Consider the following 17,227-nt stretch of genomic DNA (forward strand, 5'->3'; position numbering starts at 1 on the left):
ACTGTCGTTGTAGGTTCTTCAGTAGTATTTTGCTGCTTAGCACTTTAGCATCTCCTTTCTTTGAAATAGGAATAATCACTGATCTTATTTAGCCTTTGGGTCACTTATCAGTTTTCCATATTTGTTGACACTGGTGTGTGATGGCATATAATTTGCTGCTTCAGAACACTTTATTAAATGCTCTACTGCCATATTGTAACAGCCAGGCGCTTAGTTGCATTTTCAGAAAATTAATCGCAGCAGCGACTTCATCTTTCGGGATGTTTAGCTCTTTATCATCACCAGGGTCAGTTTCTTCTCTACTCTTTCCATGTTTCTTTTATCTGTTCTGGTTCAGATTTGTTTCCTATCACTAAACGGCAAAACCACAAAAAGAGGACTTAAAAATCCTCCAAAAATTCTAAAACAGCAGAAAAAAGGCAGCGATGATAACCTGCCTAGGCCTCAAAACAAATGCACCATCAGGATGCAGTGGACCCATGTAGTTAAGATGGCGGCAACACAGGTGCAAAAATACCGATGAGTCAACCACTCTCGGCCTACCAATCCATTGTGGTTGCTTGGTATATTAATGCACAATAGAGGCTTGTATTCGGCGCTGTTCACATGGGATGCATTTGGATAGCATTGGGCAGTCCGCCTGAGCGAATAGTATGGGCGTCACTAATAGGCTGCTAACCTGGATGCTGTGCATCTCCTATAAGTGAACAGCGCCGCATACAAGCCTCTATTGTGCATTAATATACCAAGCAACCACCCCCTCCATGGATTGGTAGGCCGAGAGTGGTTGTCTCATCGGTATTTTTGCACCTGTTTTCCCGCTATCTTAACTACATGGGTCCACTGCATACTGATAGTGCATTTGTTTGGAGACCTGGGCAGGTAAACATCTGTCTTTTTTCTGCTGTTTTTTCAGTTTTGTTTCCGTTGATGTCTTTCAACATTCCGCTCGTGGTTGAAACTTTGATTGTATGTCTTTGATCTTTAGGTATGCCTTCCTGGTTTTGCCTTTTTAGATGTTCACTTTCTGAAAAATATATTGAGATTTTATTCTATGTACCTAAGCTTTTTCCCCCTTTCTGTTTGTTTTTTGTCATGAATTCTTCTAAATATTTACAAAATTCATAATGAAAAGAAAGTCAGGCTATAATAAGATCCACCAGATATTAGTTTGCTTGTTGATCGTTTCCAGAAACACAATTTTAGTTTTAATTTAGACTGTAAATTTGCTGACCTCATATGCTATTCTAGAGCAAAACATGTGATATTTTGTATATTTTGTTAATATGCATCTGATGTATACTTTTATGCAGGAGATGGAGAAGATTTTCTTACCATGGCCGAGTGTCAGTATATCATTAAACATGAGCTGGACAATCTTCGTGCTCAAGATGAGACAAGTATTCCTGGTTATCCACAGTCCAAGCTTTATCCTGGAAAATCAATAGGTAAGTTTATGTTATAATCTTAGTCAATCAGAACAATCTTAAGTGATTCTTGATGATGAACAGGTCTGGATGGAGATCAGCCATCTGCAGTATACTGCTGGTGATATGATCAGGGAATCAATAATTCATTTCAAAAGTTAGCAAATTATGCAAATTGTCTATTTAGAGAGGAAGACAACTAAAACTCTTGCACTGACGAGGGGCAGTACCCAGAAACACAGTGTCTGCAAATTGAGATTCTGGTTTGGCTATTATCCTAAGTCATGTGACAAGGCTCGTTAAAGGGTCGACATTGGCTTGTAGGATTGCTCCTTCCAATAGGTGGCACTAGAGTTCTAGTTCTCTTTCTCTCTGAAGAGACAATTTGCATATTTCTCAGAGGAGCATTACGGCTTTAAGTCTCCTCATCTTGGCATGCTTAGCATGTCAATCTCCACAAGGATAAAAGTTAGCAAGAAATGGATACTTTATTTGGGGTAAAAATTACTTAACCTTATAATTGATTGAAAATTGAAAGGAAAACAGGTTTTGTTGTGTGAGACTTGGAGGTATAGCTTAAAGGGAAATAGACAGTTGATCTTCTGGCATTTTGATATTTCTAGACTTGTGTTACATACACTGTAAAAAAACAAAAAGGAATGCAGTTAGTGCAGCTCTTACTTTCTGCTAAACTCAGCCTTTTAGTTTTATATGGATCAGTAATGTCTTTTGAAACATGATAAGCCTCCAGTTTATCATTCAGGAGAGAAGTTATTTGTATGTGATGCTAAAGTGTCTTTGAGATCTAAGAATACACTTTAGAAATATGGAGATGTGTGGAAATAAAAAAACCTAGTGTTCTATTCGTAGTTCTATATTCTTTGGACTATATGCGACAATAAAGGTTATTTTCAATTGGTGAGCATTTTATTTTGCGTTTTTTCATAAAGCGTTGGAGTGTGATCATCATGCAGTTTTTCCTTGTGTTCTGGCACAGTTTTTATTAAAATAACACACAATTATAATTTAATAATTATGTATCCCCTTTCAGTAGATTTGCATAATAGCATGTCAAGCTCCTAAGCTAGCTTTCGTACCTTGACAAATTGCTATATAAAGTTGATGATGCTGGCAATGCCTCTGTGCCCAACTGATCGCAGAATTATTATGCTGGGTACACACAATCCGGAGCTAGCAGCGCTTTGTACGCAGCGTATGTTCGCTTCGTCCAAATTGCTGCCTTCTATTGAACGCAGGTAGATCTACATGTCTTCACCGAACCGTGCGGTTTACCGAGTTCAATACTGTCATGATATTGTATGAAATATCATATAAGTTTAGTTTCTCTTGTTAGCCAGGCGGTGGGCTAAACCCCCCCCCCCCTTCCCTTTCACTCAGGCAAGAGCCTGTCTTGTCAATGCATGTGGGGGAGTTTTATTGCCGAAAGGTATTTACGACTAGGCTCAACGCTCCCTCTAGCAGAACTGTCTAGAAGTTTCCAGAAATCCATGAGAGTCCTTTGTTCCAATATGATAAGATATTGGGCTGATGAGTTAGGATAGAAAAAAGGAAAATACATATTCTTTATGTCCAGCGACGGATCTGTTAACCGCTGTAAACATGAGCTTCTAACTCCATCAGGTAAAAAAGTAGGGATTTCTCGGTGATTAGGCATCCCAAATAGGACATATTTGATCTCGTTAGAATGCCAATATTAATACGAGATGAATGCTGGGTTTGTTATGACCATGACATGTTCGGTAGCGGAGTTACAAGCCTTAGACAAATTTAGCTTACATTTAGTTAGACTGAAAAGGTAGGAGGGTCTGGGATGGCCAGCCCTTTTGGTAATGTCACCAAGCTGAGCTATAACTGTTTTGCCAGACCCCAGCAGTCAGTCTGCTGCTGGAAGCCATGTGAGTCTGACCTGAAGAGCTGTTCCTAAGCAGTCCTAATGCATTGGGACATATGGACCTAGCCTGATTGCCTGAACTGATATGAGCTAAGAACATGTGAGTTGTACCTTTTCTTATTTAATCCCTGTTTATTTTATAATTACCTTGTACATATTTTTCAATTGTCTCATATTGTAACATCTTTATATAACTTTTTTATAAACACTGCCTGAAAATCATTTATGGAGTATAATATTTAATATACTAGATTCGTTCTCCTGTTCTAAAACGTACCCTGTCTCCTGAAGGGAATTACGCTACTGTTTTGGGTTAGCTTCGGACCCGTTTAATTGAAGCCGGTGGCAGCAATACCGTGTGCAGGCCTCTGGGTGTTGTTGTATCGACTGCGGCGTTGATAATTATTGTTCCTGCCTGAGTGGGAGTAGTTTATCGCATCGCTGCAGCGTGCCCAATAGCCAGTACATAGCAGGCAGCCTTTCTGGCGACTAATTACCCCAGGTGCAGTACCTAATCTGACCTGAGAGTAAAAGGGCGCCAGAGAGCTGCAAGTCTTAAGTGGAACTGTAAGCGGGATATACATAAATCCCTGCGGTTCGTGGTATATTGAAAAGCAGTGGGATAGGTAAAATAAGCCCCTGCCGTAAACTAAGAGGTCAATAGCCTTGTGTGTGTTTTTTCATCACATTGTGGAGTGGAGGGATAACTAAGATAAGCCCCCCTGCACATGTGATAGCCGTCTGTTGGCCTAAAGTCACCCCGACCCGTGACGTAGGGGTGACGGTCACGGTGTGAATCGTGACAAATACATTTTATTGGTGTTATTTCTGTTGCAGTGACTAGCGTTAGTGGTTTGGTTTTTTTTGCTTGTTCTTTAAAAATTAAATTAAAGGTTTCCCATTTTATAGACAAAAATAAAACTCAGTAAGCAGTGATATTGAGCTGGGAAAAGTGAAAGTACCTTATATTGCATCCTGCAGTGCCCATTTTTGATTCGTCGGAACAATAGACACGGCGTTTTCTGCATCCATACCATAAAGTGGCAGCAGTCAGTTGATTTATCCACGTAATTGATTCCACGCTGTCCACATTTCTGCACACACCTGCGAGGATGCAGGTAGAATCTCCTGAATTTGCACAGGCGATGGATGCGTTTAGCTCTTGTGCTGGCTTGGGAACAGTGAAGGAAACGGTCACTTAAAATACAGATGTAGCATTAGTTAAATTAACACACCGAAAGATATCACAGTGCAGAAAGTTAACAACGCAACAAAAGCCATTGAATTTATCCTGAATGCGAAAAATGGCCTCTTCCTAATAGAGTTAGACAGAAATGACAAAAAACAAGGATCTTAAAGAGGTTGTCCATTACTTTATCATTGTTGCTTTATCTGTAAGGTAGGTCATCAATGTCTGATTGGTCGAGGAATCATGACTATAAGGGCGTAGTGTCGCGTACACTACTCCAGAAACGTTTAGGCTATGTGCACACGTTCAGGATTTTTTGCAGAATTTTCCTGAACAAAACCGGACTTTTTCTGCAAGAAAGCCGCTCGCGTTTTTTTCGCGTATTTTTCACGTTTTTTATGTGGATTTTTCCGGAGCTTTCCACTACTATATTATATAGTGGCAAATCTAGAGATTTTCCACTAGATTAATGCATTCTAATAGGATGCTTAATGTAAGCTTTTTTTTAGCGTTTTTGCAGTGGAAAACTGACGAAAAAATGCGGGGAAAAAAAATCCTGAACGTGTGCACATAGCCTTAAGGTTTTATCCTCATGATGGGTCCTCCTGTTTTTCAATTAATTTCTAAGAAAAAGATTAATTTTAGGGATGAAAGTGTCCCAAAATCCATTTTTCTTTTACTTTCACTCTTTAGCACTGTTCAAGGTTTTCTACATTTGGTGATAATCTCTAGTCTCTCATTGTGGTTCGCCCAAGTTCCAGATCTTCAGCAATGACTCTGGTAACCCTTTGCAGACTTCAGTGACTTTGCCCTTCATATTGGAATCCCTGTAGTACGTGGCCCCATGCGCTGATGTGTCGCACCTTTTAGCTGCGTCACGATGCCATGTGTAGATCCAATAGGTCTGGCAGGAATAATGGCTTAGGCTTAGTGTGGTTGGGTAAACAAAACCAAATTGTCAATTAAACTTGATTGGTTGGTTTAGTAACTAAGGGTGCCGTCACACAGTGGCATTTTGATCGCTACGACGGCACGATTCGTGACGTTCCAGCGATATCGTTACGATCTCGCAGTGTCTGACACGCTCCTGCGATCAGGGACCCCGCTGAGAATTGTACGTCGTAGCAGATCGTTTGAAACTTTCTTTCGTCGTCTAATGTCCCGCTGTGGCGGCATGATCGCATGGTGTCACAAAGGTGTGCACGATATTGTATACGATGTGCGCATAGTAACCAACGGCTTCTACATCGCACATACGTCATGAAATTATCGCTCCAGCGTCGTACATTGCAAAGTGTGACAGCAGTCTACGACGCTGGAGCGATATTGTTACGATGCTGGAGCGTCACGGATCGTGCCGTCGTAGCGATCAAAATGCCACTGTGTGACGGTACCCTAAGGGGTCAAATACTTTTTCACCTATTTATAGACAGCGAGGTAAGAATAGACGGCACTATCTGAATCACTGAGATTTCCAAGGATTATTCTCTCAGGTGTTTTACAATGATATTATCATATCAGCTATGCTGCTTGATCACGGGTGCTCTTCCAGAAAAAACAATATTGTATACTTCTGTTTATGAAGAAAAGAAGATGGCACTCACCAATCTAAAACTTCAAACTCTTTATTATGAAATCTTCATTAAAAATTCATGGCCGGGAGAGTGAGGAACGGAGCTGTTGTGAGCAGGGACAGACGGACGTTTCGCGTTGTGCTTGCGCTTCTACGGGTCAGTGTATGAAGGGATATGACAAAGGAAGATATACACCTGCACAGTGTTCTCCTCCCACCTCACTCCCCTCCCACTCAATGAAATACAACATATTAAAACCAAGTGAACCACTCAAATAAAAAACATCATTTTTACATATCTGAGCATTAATAATGACATTAAAGTGGAAAAGTATGCTATATGTTATTATGCATAATATTATAAAGCATCTCTGCTAATCTAAAAAAAGCACCAGATTACTATATGAAAGCAAGCTACATTAATGCAGAAAAAAACAACATGTTCGATAGGACGATCATTACGTCCTATCGAACCCATTGGGGGGGGCCCACTGAGACTCTTTCGCCCGGGGCCCTCAAAAACCTTGAGCCGGCCCTGCGTGGGCTGTGCTGTATGCTACGTGGGCTGTTATATGCTACGTGGCTGTGTTATATGCTACATGGATGTGTTATATGCCATCATGAATCGTGGTATGTGTTAAAGGGGGGGGCCCACTGAGACTCTTTCGCCCGGGGCCCTCAAAAACCTGGAGCCGGCCCTGAGTGCGCATAATTCATTTTGCTTCACATTTGAGTAATAGATTATTTAGATTCCCTCCTCGTGTGGGTAAACAAACTTTCTCAATCCCTGCAAATGTTAATACATTCGGGTTCCCTTCATGCTTATCTCTAATATGAGAAATTAGTCTTGGAACCCCTTTCCCTGAGGAGATCGATTTGTAATGTTCCCGAAACCTAACATATAATGGGCGTATAGTTTTCCCTATATAATAGTACTTGCATGGACAGAAGACTTTATAGACCACATGATCCATTTTGCAAGTTATAAAGTTTGAGACTAAATGGTCTATCGCTCCCATATGTAAGACTCGTTCCGTGACATGATACTGGCAAAAAGGGCAATGTCCACATTTATAGTTTCCTTTAGGAATGTTCACATTTAACCAATTTTTATCCTGTTTTACAATGCAATTTTTTATTTATTTTTTTTATTTTTTTTACCAATTTGTCTTTTAACCTAACGCTACGTCTGTTTGAAATCAAAGGACCTCTTGCTATGATGTCTGCAATATCTTTATCCCTTTCTAGAATATGCCAGTTTTTCCTTATCGCTGAACGTATATGTTGACCAATTGCACTATATTGAAAACAGAACGTAAATCTTTTTCCTCCCTAACCGTTTTGCCATTGGGTCCGTTTCCTCCAGCCCTCTCCAGCGCTGTTTGTAATAATCTTTCGGGATATCCCCTTTGTTTAAATCTCTTTCATATCTGCTGACTGTTTCCTAAAGCCTTCATCCGTATTGTTCACTCTTTTTACTCTCAGGAATTGACTATAGGGTAAAGATTGCTTGGTATGACTGGGGTGAAAACTATTATAATGCAGCATCGCATTAGTTGCTATTGTTTTGCGATACAATGAGGTACAAATGGAACTCTCTTTTATCTCTGCCAGCACATCAAGGAATTCCAAACGCTGACCACCATACACTGATGTAAATAACATATTCATCGTGTTACTTTGATTAAGATGTGATACGAACTCATTAAAGACATCTGCTGTTCCATCCCATACGATAAATATGTCATCGACATATCTCTGATATAACTTAATATGTTTTAAATAGCTGTTACTTGCAGAGTATATAAACCTTTCTTCAAATAGCCCTAAATATAGATTTGCAAAAGTACAGGCTGCCGTAGTCCCCATGGCAGTACCCACCTCTTGTACGTACCACGCATCCAAAAACGTAAATGCATTATGTGTTAAAATAAAATACAGTCCTTCACATACAAAATCAGTGAAATTCTGGCTTCTCTCAGTAGTACATAATATCTGTTAAATAACATCTACCCCCATTCCCTGGGGAATCCTCGTGTACAGACTCGACGTCTATGAACGCCAAAGAAAAACTTGATTGCCATTCAAAGCTCTGTATGCTTTTCAAAAAGGCATTCATGTCTTTTAAATATGAAGGTATATCCTTTAGTAATGGGCGTAATAGCCAATCAATGTACTGGGACAGGGGCTCTGTGAGTGACCCTATCCCAGACACGATAGGCCGCCCCGGAGGAGAAGCAATGGACTTGTGTATTTTAGGGACATGGTTCCAATGGGGTCTGGTCGGGAGCTCCGGCAGCTACCTCTCTGCCTTTTTCTGAGATATTACGCCTAAATGGACATTCTTCCTCAAATAGGTCCTCAATTCATTCTTATGTTTGTGACTAGGGTCCTTCTGCAGTGGTCTATACACCTTTACATCTGACAATTGTCTTAACGCTTCTGATATATATTTTTATTATTTTTATTTGTACCCGAAATATCTGTCAATTCAATCAATAAATCAGCGTCCTTTCTAATATCGGCTAAGGAATCAGAATCTGCCAAAAAACCTAACGGACCAATAGAGCAGGGATTTTCTCCCTCCAACACCTCCTTGGTTCCAGGTTTTGTTATAAACTATTTGTGCAAGTGCATTTTTCTGATCGATTTAAATAGATCAATCTTAAATTCAGTGAGGTTAAATTCTTGCGGAATACAATAGCCTAAGCCCTTGGATAATAAAGATACCGTAAATGTGCTGCAGTTAGACAATGATTGGTAAGATTTCAAATCGCATCATCAGGAGACACAGCTAGTGCTTCTGTGTCCAAGAGATATGTTTCCTCTTGTGTTGGCGGCCGGTTACGTTTCTTTCTTCCTCCCCTCCGTGTCTTCCTCCTAAAGGGAGCGCCATGTCAGATGTTTCTGAAAAATCGGCCGGTAACTGATCCAGGGATCTAGCGGATGTGGCTGCTCCTTCACTTAAGCTGGAATCTGAGTCTGTGGTCAAATAGTCCCTTTTTTAATTTTGATTCTTATTGTGGTTTTTTTTTTTTTTCGATTCCACTTAGTAGATTTTCTTCCTATTGTCAGGTCATTGTGTAGTGTCTATTTAGAGACAGAGCTGAATAGTATTTTTATTTTAATCACTGATCATTTAAAACAATATTTTGTATTTACTTTTGTTATCTTTAACGAAATATTCCAGCTTCACCACGGTGTCTTCCTGTCCTCCAAAAAACTGTGGGGCTGCCCAGATAAATGTTGAATCTCAGTTAGCTCGAGAGGTTGCTCTAAGTAAGAATGTGGGAAAGCGCCACAAGTAATCTGATTCTCTCCCGGTGCTGTATCTAATATACTTAATGAACCGGGCTGTGGTCCAATATCACCAGATCATCTGTCGCCACTGAAGCTGAGAGAGAGGTTTTTTCGCCGAGTTAGGGTAAGTTCACACAGGGCGTTTTTGTTGCTTTTTTTTCTGCAGCAAAGCCTGATCTTCTTGGCAGGGGAGAAGCTGCTTCAAAAACGCAAGTTTAAGGGTGTTTTTGGTGCGTTTTTTTGTTGCTTATTTGGTGCTTTTTTTGGTGCGTTTTTTTCTCTCTTTGTCCATGCTAATGTCCTTGGATTTTCAGCAGCAAAAACGCAGCAAATAATGATGCAGTGATACCTGCGTTTTTGCTGCATTTTTTCAACACCCATTCAAGTCAATGGGTTAAAAAACGCATCAGAAACGCTGGAAAAAGTGACATGCTCTATATCCGAAAAAGGCAGCAAAGCACATAATACTGATCAAACAAAAAAACAATATGTTTGCATGAGATTCCTGAAATCTCATAGGCATTGCTGGTATTGTAAAAAGCAGCTGAAAATTAGCATTAAAAAACCGAAGCAAAAACGCCCAGTGTGAACTTACTCTTAGGGTCGCAGACTATGCAGGGACTAAAATCTACATTGGGACTAGATATATTAAGATGTATATATCTTCCTTCTTGATCTATGTTTTGGGATTCTATCTTATCTTATTCTTGAAATGTTTATTTATCTATTAAAATATGACGCCTACTTTTTTATTTAAAGAGGGATATCCGGGACTTTACAAGAAGCAAAAATATGTTTCTAAGCAATAACCTGCAGGAAATTGCAGCTTACCTGCCTGTTGTGGTCTTCCACGGCACATACCACTTCTGCCGGGAATTCAGAAGCCTCTGCTGACGTCACATCTACAGAGTGGAGGCTTCTTTTCTGCTACGCTCTGTTGATGGGGTGGGACTTCCAAGGCCATTCTGATTGACAGCCGGATCCCCACTGCCTATTTGGGGGAGCTGGCTGTCAGTCAGAATGATCTCGAAAGTCTCGCCCCGCCCCATCAGCAGAAACAGCTGAATCCCCGGCAGGAGCGGTCTGAGACCGTTCTGTAGCGGGGAACAACGGCTCCGTGCACAACAGGCAGGTAACTTGCAATTACGGTACCTGCCTGTTAGTGCTTAGATACGTTTTTTTTATTTTTTGTAAAGTCCCGGATATCCTTTTTAATGATGGGGAACTATAGACCGACTCTAGTCACATTTTGTTCATACAGAAAAATCTTCTGTTGTAAATGTGTTTCTTGCAATAGCGCCACATTGGTCTTTAACATTTTAAGATGTTGGAGAACCATTACTTGTTTGTGTGGTGACCTTAAAACTCCATGTTATATTTTTCACCAATTTTTCGTATAGTACTTAAGCCTGTTGTTCCTATTCTATTGTTGAAGTCCTTTGAATATCTAGGCATTAGTGGAACTTTGTATTTGTTTGACACATTAGATCTCTCATATATTTTATGACTTCACTTCATATCACATACAGAAAATTAAGAACAAGCAGTAATGCAATACTGGAATATCTGTGACTTCCATTTTGCAGCCGGCGCGCTCCAAGGCGCGGGAGCGCCACTTACCGAGACGCTGTTCACAGGTCCCACACACATGGCAACAAACCACCGTGGGCTACACATGACCTCATCATCAACTAGCACTACCCATATTTCTAAAAAACTAAGGATTTGCTTCATTTAGGCATTCTACATACCAAGCAATGGTATGATTAAGACTCGGGAGAGTCGAAACGTCATGTTTTGTTACTAGATTTGATCGCTTTTCCTTATGTTTGTAGAATTACTCCCATGTGTTTCCTATATTGAGTTGTGTTCAATAAACTCACACTATCTTGCATTATTAACCACTAGAGTGTGTGGTGTCTCTCAAATAATATTTGCCAGCGCAGGGGGCCATATAGTGACCCAGGGGGGCATGTGTCTGCCAGCACAGGGGGGAATATAGTGACCGGGGGGCCTGTACCTGCCAGCAGCACTGGGGGGCAAATAGTGACTGGGGGGCTGTACCTGTCAGCAGCACAGGGGGCATATTGTGACCGGGGGGCATGTGCCTGCCAGCACAAGGGGGCATATAGTGACCCAGGGGGGCATGTGCCTGCCAGCAGCACAGGGGGGCATGTGCCTGCCAGCAGCACAAGGGGACATATTGTGACCAGTGGGGCATGTGCCTGCCAGCAGCACTGGGGGGCATATAGTGACCCAGGGGGGATATGTCTGCCAGCAGCACAGGGGGGCATATAGTGACCCGGGGAGGGGCATGTGTCTGCCAGCAGCACAGAGGGGCATATAGTGACCCAGGCGGGGGCATGTGTCTGCCAGCAGCACAGGGGGGCATATAGCGACCCAGGGGGGCATATGCCTGTCAGCAGCACAGGGGGGCATGTCCCTGCCAGCAGCACAAGGGGACATATTGTGACCAGTGGGGCATGTCCCTGCCAGCAGCACAAGGGGACATATTGTGACCAGTGGGGCATGTGCCTGCCAGCAGCACTGGGGGGCATATAGTGACCCAGGGGGGCTATGTCTGCCAGCAGCACAGGGGGGCATATAGTGACCGGGGGGGGGGGGGCATGTGTCTGCCAGCAGCACAGAGGGGCATATAGTGACCCAGGCGGCAGGGGGGCATGTGCCTGCCAGCAGCACAGGGGGTCATGTCCCTGCCAGCAGCACATAAAGACATATTGTGACCAGGGGGGCATGTGCCTGCCAGCAGCACAGGGGGGCATATAGTGACCCAGGCGGGGGCATGTGTCTGCCAGCAGTACAGGGGGGCATATAGTGACCCAGGGGGGCATGTGCCTGCCAGCAGCACAGGGGGGCATGTCCCTGCCAGCAGCACAAGGGGACATATTGTGACCAGGGGAGCATGTGCCTGCCAGCAGCACAGGGGGGCATATAGTGACCCCGTGGGGCATGTGCCTGCCAGCAGCACAGGGGGGCATGTCCCTGTCAGCAGCACAAGGGGACATATTGTGACCAGGGGAGCATGTGTGTGCCAGCAGCACAGGGGGCATATAGCGACCAGGGGGTATGTGCCTGACAGCAGCACAGGGGGGCATGTGCCAGCACAAGGATGGGGGTTATATAGATACCAGAATGAGGGATATATGATTTGTAAGACGGACACCGGCATTATAAGACAGACCCCCATTTAACATAAAAAATTATTTTTTTATTTTTTTCTTCACCAAATTTGGGGGTGCGTCTTTTAATCAGGTGCGTCTTATAAAGCGAAAAATACGGTATATCCCTATTTTTTATTTTTATTCTTTTTTTTTTTTTTTTTTTACATGAATATGGATCCCAGAGTCTCCTCTCCTCCAGATCCTGAGAACTATCCGGGACCGTTCCCTGCACAGAGCTCCACACAAGCCGTACCCCAGAGGTGTCAAACTGCATTCCTCAAGGGCCGCAAACAGGTCATGTTTTCAGGATTTCCTTAGCATTGCACAAGGTGCTGTAATCATTATGTGTGTAGGTGATTAAATTATCACCTGTGCAGTACAAGGAAATCCTGAAAACATGACCTGTTTGCAGCCCTTGAGGAATGCAGTTTGACACCTCTGCCGTACTTGGCTTATAAGTTGACCCACGACTTTTGAGAAGATTTTCAGGGGTTAAAAAGTCGTCTTATAGCCCGGAAAATACTGTATATAAACTAAGGTGCCTCATGCCAAAGAGACACACAGAATAATACAATAAATAGATAGCAATTGTTATGAAGCAAACATAATTGTAACCTTTGTAGTACCGGTGTACTGTATAAATATATACTAAAGTAATGATTAAGTGCAGTTCATAATCATTAGTGCTCAAATGGATGCTGATTATAGTCTATACACATAAGCAAAACTTTGAGTTTGTTTTTACCCAGAATGGCATCCACAAGAAAGTCCTGCGTCTCTTCACTCCAGGGATCGATTTTTCTATCACTGGTCATTATGTATTTACGCTTGATGAAGTGTTACCCTCCCAGTTGTTATGTTTTTTGGACAGTTATGTTTTCTAGTCCTTGTGTTTGTCTGATTAATTATGTCTATTGTACCAGACCGCTCCTTCACCACCTGTGTCTGTTCCTCTTGTTGCGCAGTTGTCGCCATCTTGGGAGGTGAAGATGATGATGAATACTTGGCGTTTTGTTGTTTTTCCCTACACTTCTCAGTAGGTATTGCTTTAAAGGTTAATAGCAGTAGTAATAGATAGCATGGCATAGATGGGCAATACCGTCTTACAGAGGTTCCTTATGAAGACTCAGCGCGCGTCAGGGGCACCTGGTGAAACATGTAAGACGGTATTGCCTATCTTAGGGTATATGCACACGTTTTCTTGAGGTCTGCGGATTTTTCCGCAGTGGATTTGTGAAAACCGCAGGTAAAAGGCACTGTGTTTTACCTGCGGATTTCCTGGGGAATTACCGCGGATTTACCGTGGTTTTTGTGCGGATTCCACTGCGGTTTTACACCTGCGGTTTTCTATTTTATGGAGCAGGTGTAAAACTGCTGCGGATTCCGCACAAAGAATTGACATGCTGCGGAATGTAAACCGCTGCGTTTCCGCGCGTTTTTTTCCGCAGCATGTGCACTGCGGATTGCATTTCCCATAGGTTTACATTGTACTGTAAATGCATGGGAAACTGCTGCGGACCCGCAGCTGCGGAAACGCTGTGGAACCGCAGCAAAATCCGCAGTGTGTGAACATAGCCTTAGGCATACAATCTATGGCATACTATTTATTACTATTTACTACTGCTATTAACCTTTAGTGTTGTATGAAGACACAGGAAATATGGGCTTTTATTATCACAAGTCTCCCAGGAACCAAATAGGAACCAAAGGAGTCCCTTATAAAAATGTCATCTACTACATACCCCCTTGTACCCACTTGTATTTGTGATAACATTTCTTTATTGTGAGAGTCGGATGTAGTTTTTCTTGTTCCAGCCAAGAGCGAGATCTAGATGTTTTTGATACATGTTTTTGAGTGTATGAATAAATTATTTTTTGCATGTAAATTATTTAAAGGGGTCTTTTTATCTTTTTTAGATTTGGTTGTGATTTTTCTTCTACGGTCGTGTACAAAAAGTTTTCAGTCTGACACAAATGTTGGTTTTCACAGTTTGCTGCTTCATTGTTTTTAGATCTTATAGTCAGAGGTTTCTACAGTTACTGAAGTTCAATTATTAACGTTTCATGAGATGTTAAACTTTTATTGACGAATACATCAAATTCATGTAAATTAAATATGTACATTCAATATTTAGAGTGTTGACTCTTCTGCCCTTCGCCCTGCCCCCTGGATATCCTCTTCTGGCTCAGATCCTGACTGATGACATTGTTATGTAATCGGTTCTTGGAGGTGATCACAATTTCTGTTTTGCCATTCATCTGATCACTCTTTATTACTATCCTGAGTAAAATACGAATTGCTGCTGTGAAGCCTGAAACAGCAGAATTTCCATCACTCGAAACTTTTGCCCACAACTATGGTGTTCTTTCAAATAACGAGCATCGGCATTGTAAGATTGATTGTTGTCCCGCTTTATGTGTGCCCAAAGGAGTTGCCTGGTTTTGCCCCAATAAAATATGTGCCAGTTTAATCAGAGGATAAAACGTTTGTTTTAAAATTTCATTTAAGGTTTGACTGTTTAACGACTATGTGAAATATTAAGCCATTTACCTAAAACTTACCAGCTTTCAATTTAGCAAATTGGCAACCGCTTGTATTGGGTCTGACTGTACTAAATGACTTTGAAATCCTGAGTGATTAAACCTATTAACGCAATCAATATTGAGAGCCCTTGTATGTTGATAAGAAAGTGTGCAGCTTGTCGTTTTGTTTTTTTTTTGGTCGTACATTCGGTCTAGTCAGTATAAGTTTAACCCCTTCACCCCCGGGCGATTTTCTGGTTTTTTTTTTTGTTGTTTGTTTGTTTTGTTTTTTTTTCCTCCCCTTTTTCCAAGAAGCATAACTTTTGAATGACATCAATCATTTTATTATGTTTTCCGATGGAAAGCGTGAAAAAAATTCTCAGTTATTATTTTTTTTTTAATTTGCCTTGTTCATTATATGGTAAAACTGGCCTGGCAATATGATTCCCCAGGTCACTACGAGTATGTAGATACCAAATATGTATGGTTTTTTATTTTTTTTTATTTAAGTGGTAAAAAAGAATTCGGAAATTTGTAAAAAAAAAAAAAAAAAAGAATTTGTTTGTGTTGACCGTTTTCTGAGATCTGTAACATTTTTTGAGGTTGTGGGGCCGTGTTAGGACTTTCTTTGTGCTCTGAGCGGACTTTTTTCTGGTAATATTTGGGTGTAGATACAATGTTTTCATCGCCTCTTATTGCATTTTATTACAATGTGGCAGTGGCCCCCCCCAAGAAAACGTAATTCTGTTTTTGTTTTTAATTTATTTTCTGTTATGCCATTTACTGATCTGATTCATTTACTTTATATTGTGATAGATTGGACATTCACGAATACGGCGATGTCAGATGTTTTTTTTTTTTTTCAATTTGTTTTATTTATAATGGGACAAAAAGGCAATGATTTAAACTCTGCATGGTTTTTTTCATATTTTTAAAACCTTTGTTTTCACCATTAACTGTATATAATAGTCTTTTTAGGGAGACTTGAATCTGATCGTTTGATTGCTTGTACATCAGCACTGTTATTTATACCATATATACTTGAGTATAAGCCGAGACCTCTAATTTTGCCACAAAAAACTGGGAAAACGTAATGACTCGAGTATAAGCCTAGGGTGGAAAATGCAGCAACTACCGGTAAATGTCAAAAATAAAAATAGATACCAATAAAAGTAAAATTAATTGAGACATCAGTAGGTTAAGTGTTTTTGAATATCCATATTGAATCAGGAGCCCCATATAATGCTCCATACAGTTCATGATGGGCCCCATATAATGCTCCATATTAAAATATGCCCCATATAATGCTGCACAAATGTTGATTATGACCCCATAAGATGCTCAATAGAGACATTTGCCCCATACAATGTTGCACAAATGCTGATTTTGGTCCCATAAGATTCTCCATAGATACATTTGCCCCATATAGTGCCGCACAAATGTTGATTATGGCCCGATCTGATGCTCCATACAGACATTTGCCCCATGCAATGCTGCACAAATGCTGATTATGGCCCCATAAGATGCTCCATACAGATATTTGCCCCCATATAACGCTGCACATGGCCCCATAAGATGCTCCATAGACTATTATGCCCCATATGCTGTTGCTGCAATTTAAAAAAAAAAAAATCACATACTCACCTCTCGTAGCTCAGGCCCCCGCCTGGGTTGGTTAGTTTGTCCTGTGAGCTGGCCACGTATGGTCTGCATCTAGTCCTAGGGTACAGGCAGGCTTATAGCATTGGTTATCAGTATGCTTATTATGGGTTATATATATTATTGTACTCTGTATTTACTGAGTGTTATGGACAGGGCCTTGCCTTTCTGTTTTTAAGTATGTTTTATTATGTTGTGTGTCAATAAAATCTTGTGTTTTTTCCTACATTATGTTTTCATTTTTTATACGTGGTGTCCATAACTGGAGTGATACTTTTCTTTCTGCTGGTTATATTTGGTCGTTTTCTCACTCGCTTGCACCCCGTATTTATGGATATATTTTTTTATATTAGGTTTATATGTTGGTAGTGCGCCCTATTTCATTGCTTATCCCGGCACTTGCTATAGTCACCTGTCCTCCGTTCCACCACCGAGTGCCGCTGTCTTCCCCGTCATCCGCAC

The 17,227-nt window shown here is 41.2% G+C and overlaps 1 protein-coding gene across 3 annotated transcripts in view; it reads left to right on the forward strand.

The window, feature by feature from the left end:
- ANO10 (anoctamin 10) overlaps positions 1-17,227 on the forward strand; it is a 358,375-nt gene that overhangs the window by 24,248 nt on the left and 316,900 nt on the right. For all 3 annotated transcript variants that reach the window (XM_069730040.1, XM_069730039.1, XM_069730041.1), the window contains exon 4: positions 1,314-1,448. In XM_069730040.1, the coding sequence (XP_069586141.1) occupies positions 1,314-1,448 (135 nt within the window). The remainder of the gene's footprint in view (positions 1-1,313; positions 1,449-17,227) is intronic.

The sequence above is a fragment of the Ranitomeya imitator genome, chromosome 6 (genome assembly GCF_032444005.1).
Source record: "Ranitomeya imitator isolate aRanImi1 chromosome 6, aRanImi1.pri, whole genome shotgun sequence".
Classification (NCBI taxonomy): domain Eukaryota; kingdom Metazoa; phylum Chordata; class Amphibia; order Anura; family Dendrobatidae; genus Ranitomeya; species Ranitomeya imitator.